Source organism: Pelodiscus sinensis, chromosome 30 (assembly GCF_052426305.1).
Source record: "Pelodiscus sinensis isolate ZL-2025 chromosome 30, ASM5242630v1, whole genome shotgun sequence".
NCBI lineage: Eukaryota > Metazoa > Chordata > Testudines > Trionychidae > Pelodiscus > Pelodiscus sinensis.
In genome coordinates this window covers 2,045,140-2,058,673 of record NC_143081.1, presented here as the reverse complement: position 1 = coordinate 2,058,673, position 13,534 = coordinate 2,045,140, and the positions used below count along the sequence as shown (strand labels likewise).

The 13,534-nt window shown below is 59.9% G+C and overlaps 1 protein-coding gene across 3 annotated transcripts; it reads right to left on the bottom strand.

Moving 5' to 3' along the window:
- Positions 1 to 731: 731 nt before the first annotated feature.
- Positions 732 to 10,776, bottom strand: LOC102458221 (alpha-1B-glycoprotein-like). 3 transcript variants are annotated; one of them, XM_075912292.2, is made up of 9 exons: positions 10,378 to 10,776; positions 10,215 to 10,253; positions 8,424 to 8,714; positions 7,052 to 7,354; positions 5,375 to 5,674; positions 4,320 to 4,610; positions 3,732 to 3,842; positions 2,932 to 3,038; positions 744 to 2,111 (listed from the first exon to the last, which is right to left on the bottom strand). In XM_075912292.2, the coding sequence occupies exons 1-9, from the start codon at positions 10,406 to 10,408 to the stop codon at positions 1,962 to 1,964; spliced, it is 1,623 nt and encodes a 540-aa protein (XP_075768407.2). In that variant the 5' UTR covers positions 10,409 to 10,776; the 3' UTR covers positions 744 to 1,961. The 3 variants fall into 3 exon arrangements, with proteins under 3 accessions (XP_089630643.1, XP_075768408.2, XP_075768407.2); XM_089774517.1 differs by lacking the exons at positions 10,215 to 10,253; positions 10,378 to 10,776 and having other exon boundaries at positions 732 to 2,111; positions 8,424 to 10,187; XM_075912293.2 differs by lacking the exons at positions 10,215 to 10,253; positions 10,378 to 10,776 and having other exon boundaries at positions 732 to 2,108; positions 8,424 to 10,187.
- Positions 10,777 to 13,534: the final 2,758 nt, after the last annotated feature.

Genomic DNA, 13,534 nt, shown 5'->3' with positions numbered 1-13,534 from the left:
ATGAGCAGAAAGTAGCTGCGGCCGCCCCTGAGGCAGCCAGAGCCGGGGCCCCTCTGACATGCACCCCCTCCGCCCTGTGGGGGGAACAGGGGCACCTCTCCTGTTAGGCATCCCCGGCCCCATCCACTCACCCGCCTCCCTGCTCCGCCTGCATCTCTCTCCTCCCCCTGAATAACAGCAGGGAACCCCTCAGCTGACCCCTCAAAGGCGCTGTGGGGCCCACGGGCTGAAGGCCCCAAGTCACTTTCAAGTGGCTGTCCCCATCGGTCACTAGATCAGATCCTTGTTTAGGGGACTCCTTACCTTGACTCTCTGACATGGCCAGGATTAACCCAGCTGGGTCCAGGTTTCACGCCTGCTTAATAAGTCACGGCATGGCTAGTTTCTTTGCTGTTTGACTTGCTGGCATGTTACCTCCCTGCCCCCAAACTCCCTGATTTTGCATCATTCCTTAATACGTCTTCTCCTGGTTTGCTTTCTACACAGCCCATCTTCGTTTAGGGAACAGAAGGAGAGTTACAAAACAATGGGACAGACCCTGGATTAGAGGACCGGGGCTGTGATCTTCAGCACAGAAAAATCAATCGGATGCCCCACATCCATGCACCTTATTGATCTTTTAAAACTCTCCGTGCTCACACGGCCATTCGATTAGGGTTTCCTAATGAGATTTCCCGGACTCAGTTACGCACGTGGACTCCTGGGTCCTTTAACAGCCTTAACATGGAGTCACAAACAGTTCCGTGGTCTCCCCAGCCCATCTCGCCTCCCAGACACACTCGACCTAGCCACAATGGTCAATGAGACCAAAAACCACATCCCATGTAGGATGCTTTCAGTCCTAAAACCAGGCTTATTTTCAACACAGATCGATTGGTGCCCTCACTCCTACAGGAAAAACCACATCTGTAGCCAGAGCTGTGATAAGTTTTCTACAGAAATATTAACTAAGGGAAGGGAGGAAGTGAGTGAGCTGCATGTTTAAGGCAGAAAACAGGTGCACACCAGTGAGTTACCATCTAAATTCAAAGAGTGCAGAGCTTTACTGATCTGTGAATTTCAAAGGTAGGCATGCCCACCAAGCAACCCTGGGGATCTCTGGTTTAATTTCAAAGTCGCTGGCCCATCAGAGATCAAAGAGACAAATACCAGTTTCTTTTGTCAGGGATTTTTATTCCCTTGCCTCAGAGAACTGGAGGACGAGGCCACTTCACGTGCAAGTCTCCAGTCCGTGGGTCTGGCGAGCCAACAGCCAAGTGTTTTGTGCTCTCATGCTCCACAACGTTTTGTCTGACATCGTGGGGGTTTAGCTGGGCAGGAAATAGCCCCTGCCGTGGAAAGATCTTCTTTCATACTTACTCATGCTTCTCTGCAGATTGTGTGGGGTGCATAGGGCAGCATAAGCACGTAAATATTACCTGATAACATGCGGAGTGACCATTCTCATTGTGCTTGCAACACACACGCATTTTTTTCCATTCTAAACACTGCTGACATTCTTGTGAGTCTAATCCCGACACTGAGGAAGAGGAACATCGAACTGACCGGGTCTAGTCTCCAGCTGTGAGCTTGTGAGCCCTCAGCTCATCCCTGCAGCCTGGGCAAGGGTGGCACCCGGCCTGCCTGTGTTTCCAATCTTCTGATTAGTATGATCCAGGCAGGCACAGGAATCCCCACTCCTTTGGGTAGAGCTGGCTAGTTTGGCAACTGCCTTCACTGCGCATTTCCACCATGCAGATACAAACTCTTTCGACATGCCCCATGCACACACCACACAGTGACAGTCATGGCCAGGGGCTCCCCAGTTTTTCTATAATATTGCACAGGATACCGGCTGGCTAAACAGGCTGACAGCAGTGACTTGGGTCATACCAGGGCTATAGGGATACAAAGGGGGAAGGATTCAGATCCTGGGCACAGGGGAAGAGGATGTGTAGGAACACGGAGAGGGCTTCCCCTCCTCATTTGGGTGCCTTGTGGGTGGGTTTGGTTGCCACCTCGCTGTACAGCACCTGCGCCTCATCAGCAGGCCTGGCTCTGGTTTTCGACTTTTTCGCATGCGTGCCCGAGGAAGACAACTCTATGTGTGCGTAGGCGACTTCTGAGCCCTGCTGGGGGAGGACAGAGAAGCAGTGAGGGGGGGTGCATGGACAGGATTTGGAGGAGGGAGTGGAGAACACGGCCATCGCGTCAGAGCTAGCAAGGCTGGAGGAGGCCAGGAGTGACGTGAGCTGCAACCTAAGTGGAGACTTGCCCTGAAATGAGCCAGGGGCAATGCAGGGACGTGTTTGATGCTCCGCTGAGGCAGGAGAAGTTAAGGAGTGGGTGTAACTGGCACAGCAGCCGCCCTGCAGAAAAAGAGCCGCAGAGCAGCACAAATGGATTTGAGCCAACAGGGCCCTGCTGCCGTGAGACAGCCCAACCCCCCTCTGGGCGTTGTGAACAGGAGCATCGCACGTACGACAGCTGAGCTAACGGCTCCTCTCCACCCGGCACTGGTGAGGTCTCCGCTCAGCCCCCTGCCCCAGCGTTGCCCTGTCTCAAGGGAGTGTTAGGTAAGAGAGTAAGAAAACGTTTCTAACTCTGAGGGTAGCGAAGCCCAGAACAGGTGACCCAGCAGTGCAGGGGGATCCCCATCAGGGGGGATTTCAGCGAGGAGCTGGACAAACACCCGTGGGGAAGGTCCAGGTTTGGGGGATCCTGGCTCAGCAGAGGGGCTGGACTTGAGTCCCTTCCAGCCCTACTTTGCCGTGATTCAGATCAGACTTTGGGGTGATGGGGAAAGGAGTGACCAGTTCTCAGCCCTCCCCACACCTGTAAAACCCAGAGCCACTTCCCTTTGTGGCTTTTCCTTGCCTGCCCCACCCCAGCCAGCCCGCTGCCTCTCAGCACTGGGCACAAGACTGAGGCCCCTGGACCCATTCATGTTACCTGGTCCATCTGTGCGGCCTCTGGTCGCTTCTTCTCACGCCTGGGATCCCTGTTCCTGGCGTGTTCTCTGGGCTCGGATAGCTCAGGGCCTGTCGCATACTTCGCAACTGAAACAGACGCAGAGGAGAAGGGGGCTGATGTGGGGAGTGTCATGAGGATGCCCAGAAAGCAGCTGGTGGCAAAGGACGTGCATTGGGATGGAGCAGAAGGTTTATACGGGATGCTTAGAACTGCTCGCTGCAGTTGTTAATTATGAGGAGTTACTAATATTGAGAGGCAATGTTAGCACAAGAGATGCATTCTCTAATCAGTGTAGCTACACGGCACTGAGGGACGTATTGATGCTAATTGTGGTCACGGATGAGCCCAGTGGTGGGAAATTGGGCTCAGGTGCCATTGGCTTCTGGAGTGAAATCAACCCAATAGGAAAGGGTATCCTTTGTTCCACGCCCACATGTGAGGGGTGAATTCTGTGGCGTGTGCTGGAGGGGAGGGAAGGTGCCGACACGTCCCCACTCTCATAGGGCTTGGACGTTGTGGCGTAGTGGGGGGCTGTCTGCTCTGTGACCCGGGGTCCCCCTGCGCTGTGATGGGAGATTCTCACTACTCTCCCAAATGTGGATTAACCCAGATTAACTCCCTTTATTCTACTGGCTGTTCGTGCCACTACGGGGGTGCAGGAGTTGAGGGCTGCTTCCCACACCCACGCCATGGCACAGCGCTGTGTGGTTGTGAATGGTTTCACTGCACGAATGTTCCTGGCTACGCCACGTTGAGAGATCAGATGGGAGATCACCAACCTCTTTTCTTCCTCCAGCCCCACCACAGTAGGGCAGCCAGGAGTCCGAGCAGAAGCAGGACACCGCCGACGACTGACAGCAGAATAACGAGGAGAGGGGGTGCAGCTGTGGCTGATGGAGGAAAGAGGGAAGGGGAGGTGAGAACAGACAGACGCTCCAGGACAAGGTCTGGGCCCCACAGAGGAACCCGGCGATGCAACAAATTTGCCCTTTGCTGAGCTCTCTGTGACGTGTGTTTGTCCCCACCTGCTCTTTGCTCCAAAGTGGGGACAGGAGACCCAGTGGTGATGGGGCTGGCCTGGGGCGCTGGCCATACGGGTTTGATTCTCTGCTTTGCTGTGTCCTTGTCTCCTATCCCCATCCCTGCACAGGGCTCCGAGGGGCCCCAGCTGTTACCGACACAGTGAGATCAGACATGTGGCCCGTCACATGTTCCTAGCTAGAATCGGGGGGCGATTGACAGAACGTTCATCCCCCACTTGCTTCTCTATCTGCAGGTGGCACCTGTCACCTCATCCCACCTCCCCTTCCCAGGAGAGCCCCTGAGGACGATTCTCCTCCCTTGGGAGCCTCCCAGGGATGTCTCACCTGTGTTAGCATCATCCACAGTGACGTTCACGGCCTGGCCCGTGGGGGACGGGCTCCAGCCCCCGTTCTCCTTCTTCCCACAGGTGAATTGAATCACGTGGCTGGGTCCGCGGGTCACAGTCACATTGACAGAGACATTCCTGGGCTCCACCCCATCGATCTCAGAGCCTGCGACGCTGGGGGCCACCTCATCTCCACCCTTGGGGGCCGTGCAGGTGATGACCAGGGGGGGCCCTTCACTCACCGCTCCAGATGTGGGATCCAAGCTCAGCACTGGTGGGGGAAGGGGATCTGCGGGGAGCAGCAAAGGGGAGGGGTCAGCAGGCATAGGGCAGGGGGGAAAGAGGAGCTGGTGCCAAGAATTCAACTTACTCAGAGCTGCCCCCTGCTCTGTCTACAGAGCCTCTTGCTTCAGCTCAGGACTGAGGGTCTCCGCACAGAAATAAGCAAGTGCCTTGCTGGGGGGGGGCTTCCCATAGATCCAGCGTGGGGCTGGAGTGGGAGGGCAGAAACTGCCATGGACACCAGGCCACAAATCATCTCCTGCCACTCCCAACCCTCATTGCTAATGCCCCACCTCTGAGTTTCATGGACCCCTCTGCAGACAGATCTCAGGGTGTGTGGGGATCCCCCCCCCCCCTCCCCAGACTCGCTGCTGGGATTCTACCCTCCCGAAGTGTAGAGGTCCCCGGTTTGAGTCTGGGAGTGAGGGATCCCTGTCCCAGTGTGAGCAACACCCTGCCCCCAAGGGCCACGTGACAGACCAGATCCTGGAGTTAGGAGGAACTCTGAGCCCTGTGGGGTTTCAAGCCCAGCACCTCAGTGTGGCAGCTCCTGCTTCCATGCCTATGGACAGCAGGGACCCTGGGGCATGGGTGCTGGCACTGGGTCAGGAGGCAGCAGAGCCTCAGGACATGAAGATTCTGAGATGGGGTAGAAACTGCCCTGGAGGGTGGGGGGCTGTGGGGCACTGAGGGACTGAGAGGCACTTTCCCCTGTGGCTGGAGGAGAGACCCCACCCAGGCGAGCAGACCCCAGCAGACAGAGGGGCTCACCCGTCACTGCTATGGAGAGGGGCTGGCTCCTCTCCGATTCGATCTCTCGCCTGGACTCTGCCCTCCAGCACCCACAGGTGTAGGTGCTGGTTTGCAGCGGCGCCGACAGCCGAACGGAGGCGGTGGCCTGGTGCAGGCGGAGGCAGAGTTCCTCGGGGAGCAGTGTCTGGCCGTCCTTGTAGAAGCGGATCATGGAGTCGTTGGGCGCCCCCGCGGCTGAGCACGTCAGGGTGATCGATTCTCCAGCAACGTAGCCCAGCTGCTGCGGGGACACGCTGAGCTGAGGAGTCGGGAGTGGGGCTGGGAAGGACAAGGGGGGAAGAGATGGGTCCAGCTTGGCAGAGAGGAGCCTCAGCACCCTGAGGAGCTCTGGGGAGTGTCTACCTATTGGCTCTAATGTAGCCATGGCCCATTGACCCCGGCTGGGACCTGCCCCATGGACTCCAATGGAACAGCCACTTATCCCATTGGTCTGGCTGGGCCAACAGAGGCGTCTCTAGATCTAGCTGAGTCTCACCCCCTGGGATCTCTCTCACTCATGGGAAAGACCCTGAAACCAACCAGCCCACAGGTCCCGTGGGGTTTGTTTGAAGCTAAAGTTAGGAAGATTTTCTGTCACAGGGAGCTGAGGCATGGGGGAAGGGGCATGATGAGGCTGGTTTCCAATCCTCAGACCATGACTCAGTCTGATGGGCATTCATCATGCCCATGCACCAAGAGGGGGTAGCCGGCGCTGGAGAGTTTCTTGCCTGTGATTCCTGTGCGTCAGTGACCCCAGGGGCCACCAGGGTTGTGGGGAGAAGCGCTCCAATTGCCCCACATCTCTCCTGACATGTGGCCCCCAGAACTGGGCAGAGCACTCCAGCGGAGATCTCATTGACGGGGGGGCAGAGCATGAAAATGACTTCTCATGTCCCACAGCCGCCCTTTGATTCAGGCCAGAAAAAAAATTTTCGCTTCCCGTTCTGTGTGCGTGACATGGATTGTTCCTTCCCAAGAGCAGGACTCTGCCTCTGTTCTTCTTGAATTTCATCCAATCTGCCTCTGACCCTTTCTCCCATTAGCCCGGATCATTCTGCACTGTAACCCTGCCTTCCCAAACAGTGGCCACACCCCCAGCTGGGTCCACTCTGTGCCCTTATCTAATCATTGATGATGATGGTGAATGACACAGAACTATGTCCGGGAACTGGTCTCTTCCCCCCGCCAAACCCCTCCACTCACTCAGCTACCCAACATGGCTGGGAGCCACTGACGGCTACTCTCTGGGGAGGGCTTGGAATTGGTTCCTGTCAGCCTGGATGACAGGGCTGGGAACTTCCCACAGCAGTGCCCAGGGCTACGACCTTGCCGCACAGTGGTCTACTCCTGCCGCTGGAGAGCTGCACCCGACTCCCAGTTGTCTGACTGCAGGCCTAATATTGACTAGAAACAATCTGGGATTTGTTTAGTTAAATACCCCCCAGGTTTCTAATGTTACTGCAGGCTGGAACTCCACAGTCCCATGGTAGCTCCAATGCCCCGTCCCACCCCACTGTGGGAGCCAGAACTGGGGGGTGAATCTGACCCAGTGGATGTTCCTGTCACTGGCTCACTGACTGGGCTGCATCTCACCCTCTACATGGAGCAGACCCCCGGCCCTGGGCCCAGCAAACAGCAGCAAACTGGGGGGCTCACCTGTTACTGCAATGGGGATGTTTTGGCTCCTCTCCGATACGATGTCTGGTCCTTTCTTGTCATCCATCCTGCGCCAGTATTCACAGCTGAACACCCCCGTGTGTGACATGGCCACACTCGACAGCTGGATGGAGGCCACATGACGGTACGGGATTAACACGGATTCTGTGAGCTGGATTTCCACTTCATCCTTGTAGAACCGGAACCTGGTCAGTATGTCCACCCCGGCAGCTGAGCACGTCAGGGTCACGGCTTCCCCAGCCACGTAGACAGGCCGCAGAGGGGACACGGTGAGCTGGGGGGCTGGAAAAGGCAAGAGTGTTGGGGGAGGATGATGACAGAGGCAGAGGAGGAGCCAGGGGAGGGCAGAGCAGGGAGGAATCCTGGGCACAGACCCCAGCCATCCCCAGCTCCGTGCCCAGGAACCACGTCCCCACCGGGCCAGGCAACCCCTGAGCAGCCGAGATCTCCCTGTGGGACCCAGTGGGACCAGCCTCCCCTGCTGGTACCTGAGGGGGCAGCTCATTCCCAAGGACTCAACTATCAGGGGCTGGGAGGGGCTTGTGTGGCTGAGGTTGGGGGCACAGACCAGGCTGCCCTGCAGCGAGTGCAGGTGCCAGCGATGGGTCTCACAGCCCTGGGTGCCGCCAGGGATGACAGGGAGCTTTGCACAGATGGATAGTGGTGGGGTGGGGGGTCCAGTCCCCAGACCCTGACCCCATGTGACTGGCTCCGCACTGGCACTGGGGGGGGTCACTGGGGGGCTTGTGACAGCAGAAGAAGTAGGTGAGCGAGGGGAAGCCGGGCACGGCAGGGAACAGGCCCTGTGGGAGGGGCCAGGGGGATTCGGGCTCGGGGGCCCGGGCACGAGGGGGCGGGGTTAGATGCAGAGGAAGGGTCACACCCGGCAGGGAGCTCTGAGAAGGAGCTGGCAGACGAGGGGAGGAGGTACCAGATCAAGTGCATGTCGGCGATCACAGGGGACAGGCCCTGCCCCCCTGCACCTCACTGAGCCCCACCCTGTCCTGCGCCCTGTTGCCAGCAGGACTCAGGACCTCTCTGAGTGGGATCTGCTAGCTGGACTGGGCTGCCCAGGGCACAGCAGGGGGGAGGATGAGCCGGTCACCCCTTTACAGACCGAACCTTTGCCATGAATGCTGAGTTCCAACAATACCCAGGACCCCAGTGCTGTGAGCTCCCTGCAGCAGTGCCCTGCCACTGCCCAGTCTGTTTTGGTGGGAGCGGCTGAGGCATCACCGTGTGTCTGAGATGCTGGGAATGGCTGGACTAAGGACAAGGGTGAGGCTGGGATACCAGGGGGGCTTTCGATTCCCGGGGACTCGCCCGTCCAAGCGCAGGAAAAGGGGCTCACCTGCTATGGAGATGGAGACGGAGTTGCTGTGCTCAGAGATCGGTCCATTGGGTCCCTCTGTCCAGTACACACAGGTGTAGGTCCCGGCACTTCCCTTCTCCGCTCTGAGAACCAGCTCGTCTCCTGCCGCATTACGTTGGACTGCGCTGGGGCCCTGCTGCCCTGTCTGGCAGAAGAATCTGTATCCCGAAGGCTGCACATGCCCAGGAGGTTGGCACGTCAGTGTAGCTGTCTGCCCGGGCAGAAGCACTGTGAGCTGATGTTCCAGAGCTAGTGTGGGGGCCGGCAGACCTAGGACAGAGGCAGAGGGAGAGGCCAGGCCAGCATGGGGAGGGAGAAGTGATGAGTCGCAGACAGACACGGGCACAGACCTGCCCCAGCTCCCTGCCTGGGGGAAACACCCCACGGCCAATAGCCAGGCCTTGGCTCTCTTCAGTCCTGTGGGTCTCCCCCGAATGGATCCCTCCATGACCAAGAGCCGAGCTCCGAGAAACACGTTCAGGCTCCTTCACAAACCACCAGCGCTGGGAATCGCCCCGGCCCCTGGGGAAGTGTCCCCGGGGTTCATCCCCCTCACAGTTAACATCTGCCCCGATTTCCTGTCTGATCGCTCTGGGTTCAGCTCCCAGGCTCTGGCTGCTTGGAGATCTGTGTCTGTCCGATGGAGGAGCCATCGGTGCCCTTCTCCGTGTTTCGCTTAACGGCTTGAGCACCTGGGATCTCTCACTTGAAACCGCTGCCCATCGGTGCAACCTCAGGCCTCCCGTGGACAGCTTGCCCCACCCACATACCCCTCCAGTCACCCCCGGTCTGCTGCCCCACCTGCTGTGCACAGGGCAGGAGGGAGGGTGGGCAGGGCCCGGTGCTAGTCAGGGAGAAGTGCAGGAGAGATTCTGCCTTTCCCACCAGGCACCAGGTCAAGAGGAGAGGAGATGGGGCAGGAAGGGTCCTTCATGGGGCCTCCATGCCCCTGGGATCTCCTCTGTCCACCCAGGGAGCTGGCTGAGGGCAGGTTGAGCATGGGAGGGACCTTCCTCCACCTGGGTCCCCCCAGGTCTCCCCACGCTGTGTCTGGGGGGCAGTGGGGAGCAGAAAGGGGCGAGGCTTCATAATGCAAGTGGATCAACCGAAAGACCCTAATTCCCACCAGGGGATTCACCCCACGGGGGCAGAGGCAGAAGTGGGGGGAGATTCCATCAGCCGACCATCAGCCCTGCCCAGCAGTGGCCAGCAAGCACTGAGCAGAACTGAGGAAGTTTGGGCAGATGTGGGGAAGGGAAGGGGATGTTCTCCACCCATCCTGTTGACTCTGCAGACTCTGCAGAACCTGCTTTTACTGCCCTGCTGGGCGGTGCCGGGTCTGTGCCCCTGGCCCTGAGCCCTCAGTGGGAGCCCAGAGCTGGGACAGAGAGACCCCCCCACACACCCCCCCAAAGCGATGGGCCCTGCCCAGGGGCGCTCAGTGTCATGGGGAGGGGGGTGCTGGGTCTCCACGGCCTGTCCAGCCCTCGTTCTCTTTGCTGGGGCTGCCCATGAGGGGTGGGTCGTGCCCATGGGGCCATGGGCAGCTTCTCCCCTGTGGCCTGGGCTGGCACCCACCAAACAGACCTTCCCAGCAGGCACCAGATGGGGTCACTTCCACCCCCATGGATGTCAGGGGAAGCTCCCCCCTTCCTTGCACTTCTCAGCCCCACGGAGTGAGAGGAGCAGGACCCCAGCCCCACTGCCAGGACCCCTCTTCCCTTCCCCACCGACCGCCAGCATCCCAGGGAGGCCAGGAGACCTCGTTACCTGAGGGGGACACCGGCCTGGGGAGACTCTGGAGCGAGGCTGGAAGAGAAGAGCAGAGAGGGGGTGAGAGCTCTGGGGAGGGGATGGGGACACAGGGCAGGGCTGGGGGAGTCTCCAGACAGACAGACACATAGAGGGGCTGGGGGCCGAGGGGGGCACTTACCCAGCAGCGGCAGGAGCAGAGTTAGCTCCATGCTGAGCCGGTGGCTCCGGGCTGGGAGCTGGGTTCTTGGCTCAGCACAGGAATTCCCAGCCTCAGGCGTGGTCACCGCTCAGCTCAGGGCTGGAGAGACACTGGTGTGTGCGCGCAGGATCTGGGGAGGGGAACTGAGCATTTCCTGGGTGTGACAGTGGGGCTGAGGAGGGTTTCCAGTCCCAGAACCCTGACCCTGCAAGATGGGACTGACCCACGCTGGGTGCAATAAACTGGAGCAGGGCCGGCGCCAGGTTTTTTGCTGCCCCAAGCAAAAACATTTTTGGCTGCCCCCCCCCTCCCCCTTTGGCCTGCTGCTGCAGGACAGGCACTGAGGAGGAAAATGCCCCTTTCACCTGGCGGCTCTTTGACTCCCAGCCCCCTCCAGCCAAACCCAGCCTACGTCCTGTGTCCCCTCCACACACATCCCGTCCCCACTCACCGAACCCAGTTTCTACCTTCTCCCCCTCCCAGGCAAACCCGACCCCTCAGGGACCGGACCCAGTCCGCCCCCACTTTCTCTCCCCCACCTAATCCATCCTGTGCCTGCTCTTCCCTCCCAGCCAAACCCCTCCAGTCTGCTCCCCTCTCCCTGCTCCCCCCACTGACCCAACTCCGTCTCCTTTCCCTCTCCCCGCCACACCCTCGTGTCCCTTCCCCACAGCCCACGCGGAAACGTCGGAGCACCCTGAGGGAGGGGTGCAAGTGGCATGGGTCCCCCTGGGGATGCGCGTGGACACAGCCGGGAAATGGAATGGGCAAGGCCAGGGGTTCACGGCGCAGCTCCCGGAGCGAGGCAACGACACCTTTCCTCCCCCACCCAATCTCTGAGCCGGGGCAGGCGAGTCCCCCCTCCTCCCTGTCCACCCGCCCGCAGGCCGTGCCAGCCAATCCGCACGTGAGGCACGGAGCCAGCCCACCCTGCCTGGCGCGAGGCCAGTCTTTCCAAACCGGCAGCCAGTGTAACGACAGAAGGTGCTCCCTCTCCGAATTCCCGACTTCGGGTGCACTGAGCATGCACACCCGAACTGAGCATACGCAGTAACCTTCGCTGTGGCCACTGCCCTCTCTCTGCCCTCACCTCCACGTCCGATGTGCTGCCTCCTCTTTGTAGGGGGTGAAAAGGATTAAGGGGGGCAAATTGCAGTGGGGGGGTGTCAGGGTCTGAGCTGGGGGCAGAAATTTACCAGCGGGGAGGAATCAAGCTACTGTAGGTAGCGGCAGAAGAGGGGCTGAAGGGGAAAATCGGGGGGTGGTAGCAAGGGTTAAGTCCGGGGGGGAGACGCTGCCAGACCCTGTGTGGGGACAAAACCCCCGTTTAGGGAGGGGGAGGGGGGAACAGTTACCCCGTGGGATGAGCCACCTGCTGCGCTTGTAAATAGTGGGGTGCGAGGGGTGCAAAGGCTTCTCGTTCTCCTCGCAGGATGCTGCATGTCAGCACCGGAGCAGAGGGCGGATTCCTGGGGTTGTGTTCGTAAAGGCACAGGCCTCCCAGCTCCTAGACTGTCTATCGTATACAAGTGCTGCAGGGCTACGTTACTGCTACAGTCGGGAGACTGAGTGCTGTGAAATATTGTACAGACGGCCCCTCTCTCGTTTGGAGTATTGAAGAGTCTTCTCGCAGTGTCTATGTCTAAACGCAGTCACTGCAGCTCCTTTCTCTTATATCACGTGCCGAGGTGCTAAACTCCCTCCCAGAGCCCACACCTCCACACCCCCTCCTGTACCCCAACCCCCTGCCCCAGGTCAGAGCCCGCACCCCTCGCCCAAGCTCCCCATAGCCTGCACCCCTCCTGCACCCAAACTCCCTCCCAGAGCCCACGCATCCACACCCCCTCCTGTACCCCAACCCCCTGCCCCAGGTCAGAGCCCGCACCCCTCGCCCAAGCTCCCCATAGCCTGCACCCCTCCTGCACCCAAACTCCCTCCCAGAGCCCACGCATCCACACCCCCTCCTGTACCCCAACCCCCTGCCCCAGGTCAGAGCCCGCACCCCTCGCCCAAGCTCCCCATAGCCTGCACCCCTCCTGCACCCAAACTCCCTCCCAGAGCCCACACATCCACACCCCCTCCTGTACCCCAACCCCCTGCCCCAGGTCAGAGCCCGCACCCCTCTCCCAAGCTCCCCATAGCCTGCACCCCTCCTGCACCCAAACTCCCTCCCAGAGCCCACACATCCACACCCCCTCCTGTACCCCAACCCCCTGCCCCAGGTCAGAGCCCGCACCCCTCGCCCAAGCTCCCCATAGCCTGCACCCCTCCTGCACCCAAACTCCCTCCCAGAGCCTGCGCTCCAAACAGGGCCAGGTTAAGCTTTTGTGGGCCTGGTGCTAAACCTGTTTGTGGGCCCCCCTGGGGGCAATGGGGACGTGGGGCAAAGTCCTCAGAGCGAGGGGCTGGGCAGGGGCAATGGGAGATGGGTCACGGCACGGCAGGGACAGTCCTGCTCCACCCAGCCCAGTACAAAGGCACTCTTTACAAACTGGCAGCTGTCAGACGCACACTGGTCCACCCGGCCCTGTGTTGTGGCCATCATGCTTCTTCCCCTTCGGGGCAGGCCCATGCCGCACCATGCTACCCCCCCCCCCGCACCCAGCACCCCTCTGACCCCCTACACTCAGTGCCACCCAGAGACCCCCACAAATCCCTATGTCCAGTGCCCTCCAACAGACCACTATGCCCAGCACAGCCCCACCCACCCAGAGCCCCCCCGATCCCTTCACTGCACAGTGCCCTCCACAGCTTCACCGTCACAACTGCACAGTGCCCCGCACAGACCTCCCACGCTTCCCAGTGCCCCGACACACGTAGATCTCCCCACCCCCACTGCCCAGTGTCCCCCAAAACCCCCCACTCCCCAGCACCCCAAAACACACAAACTTTCCCCTCTTGAGCATCTCCCACCCACTCACTGCCCAGCATACGCCCCCAGGTCCTCTAGCAACCTACTCTCCCACACCTGGACCCCCCCGTCCTCAATAGCCAGCCCTGGTAGGAGGCGAGGGGCCAGACCCTGCTGTGTGGATGGGTTAAAGGGGTCCCAGCGTAGGTAGGCCTGGTGCCACAGTGCCATTGGTACCAGTGTAAATCGGATACAGACGCCAAACCCCCTCCCTGCAGTCCCTGG

Excerpts from the sequence above, each read along its gene's own strand:
- LOC102458221 (XM_089774517.1), bottom strand. The coding sequence starts at position 8,892 with ATGGAGGGATCCATTCGGGGGAGACCCACAGGACTGAAGAGAGCCAAG. Across the intron at positions 7,355-8,423 it reads CGTCTCCATCTCCATAGCAG|CCCCCCAGCTCACCGTGTCC; the intron begins GTGAGCCCCTTT and ends TGCCTTTTCCAG. Across the intron at positions 3,843-4,319 it reads TGTGGATGATGCTAACACAG|CCACAGCTGCACCCCCTCTC; the intron begins GTGAGACATCCC and ends TTCCTCCATCAG.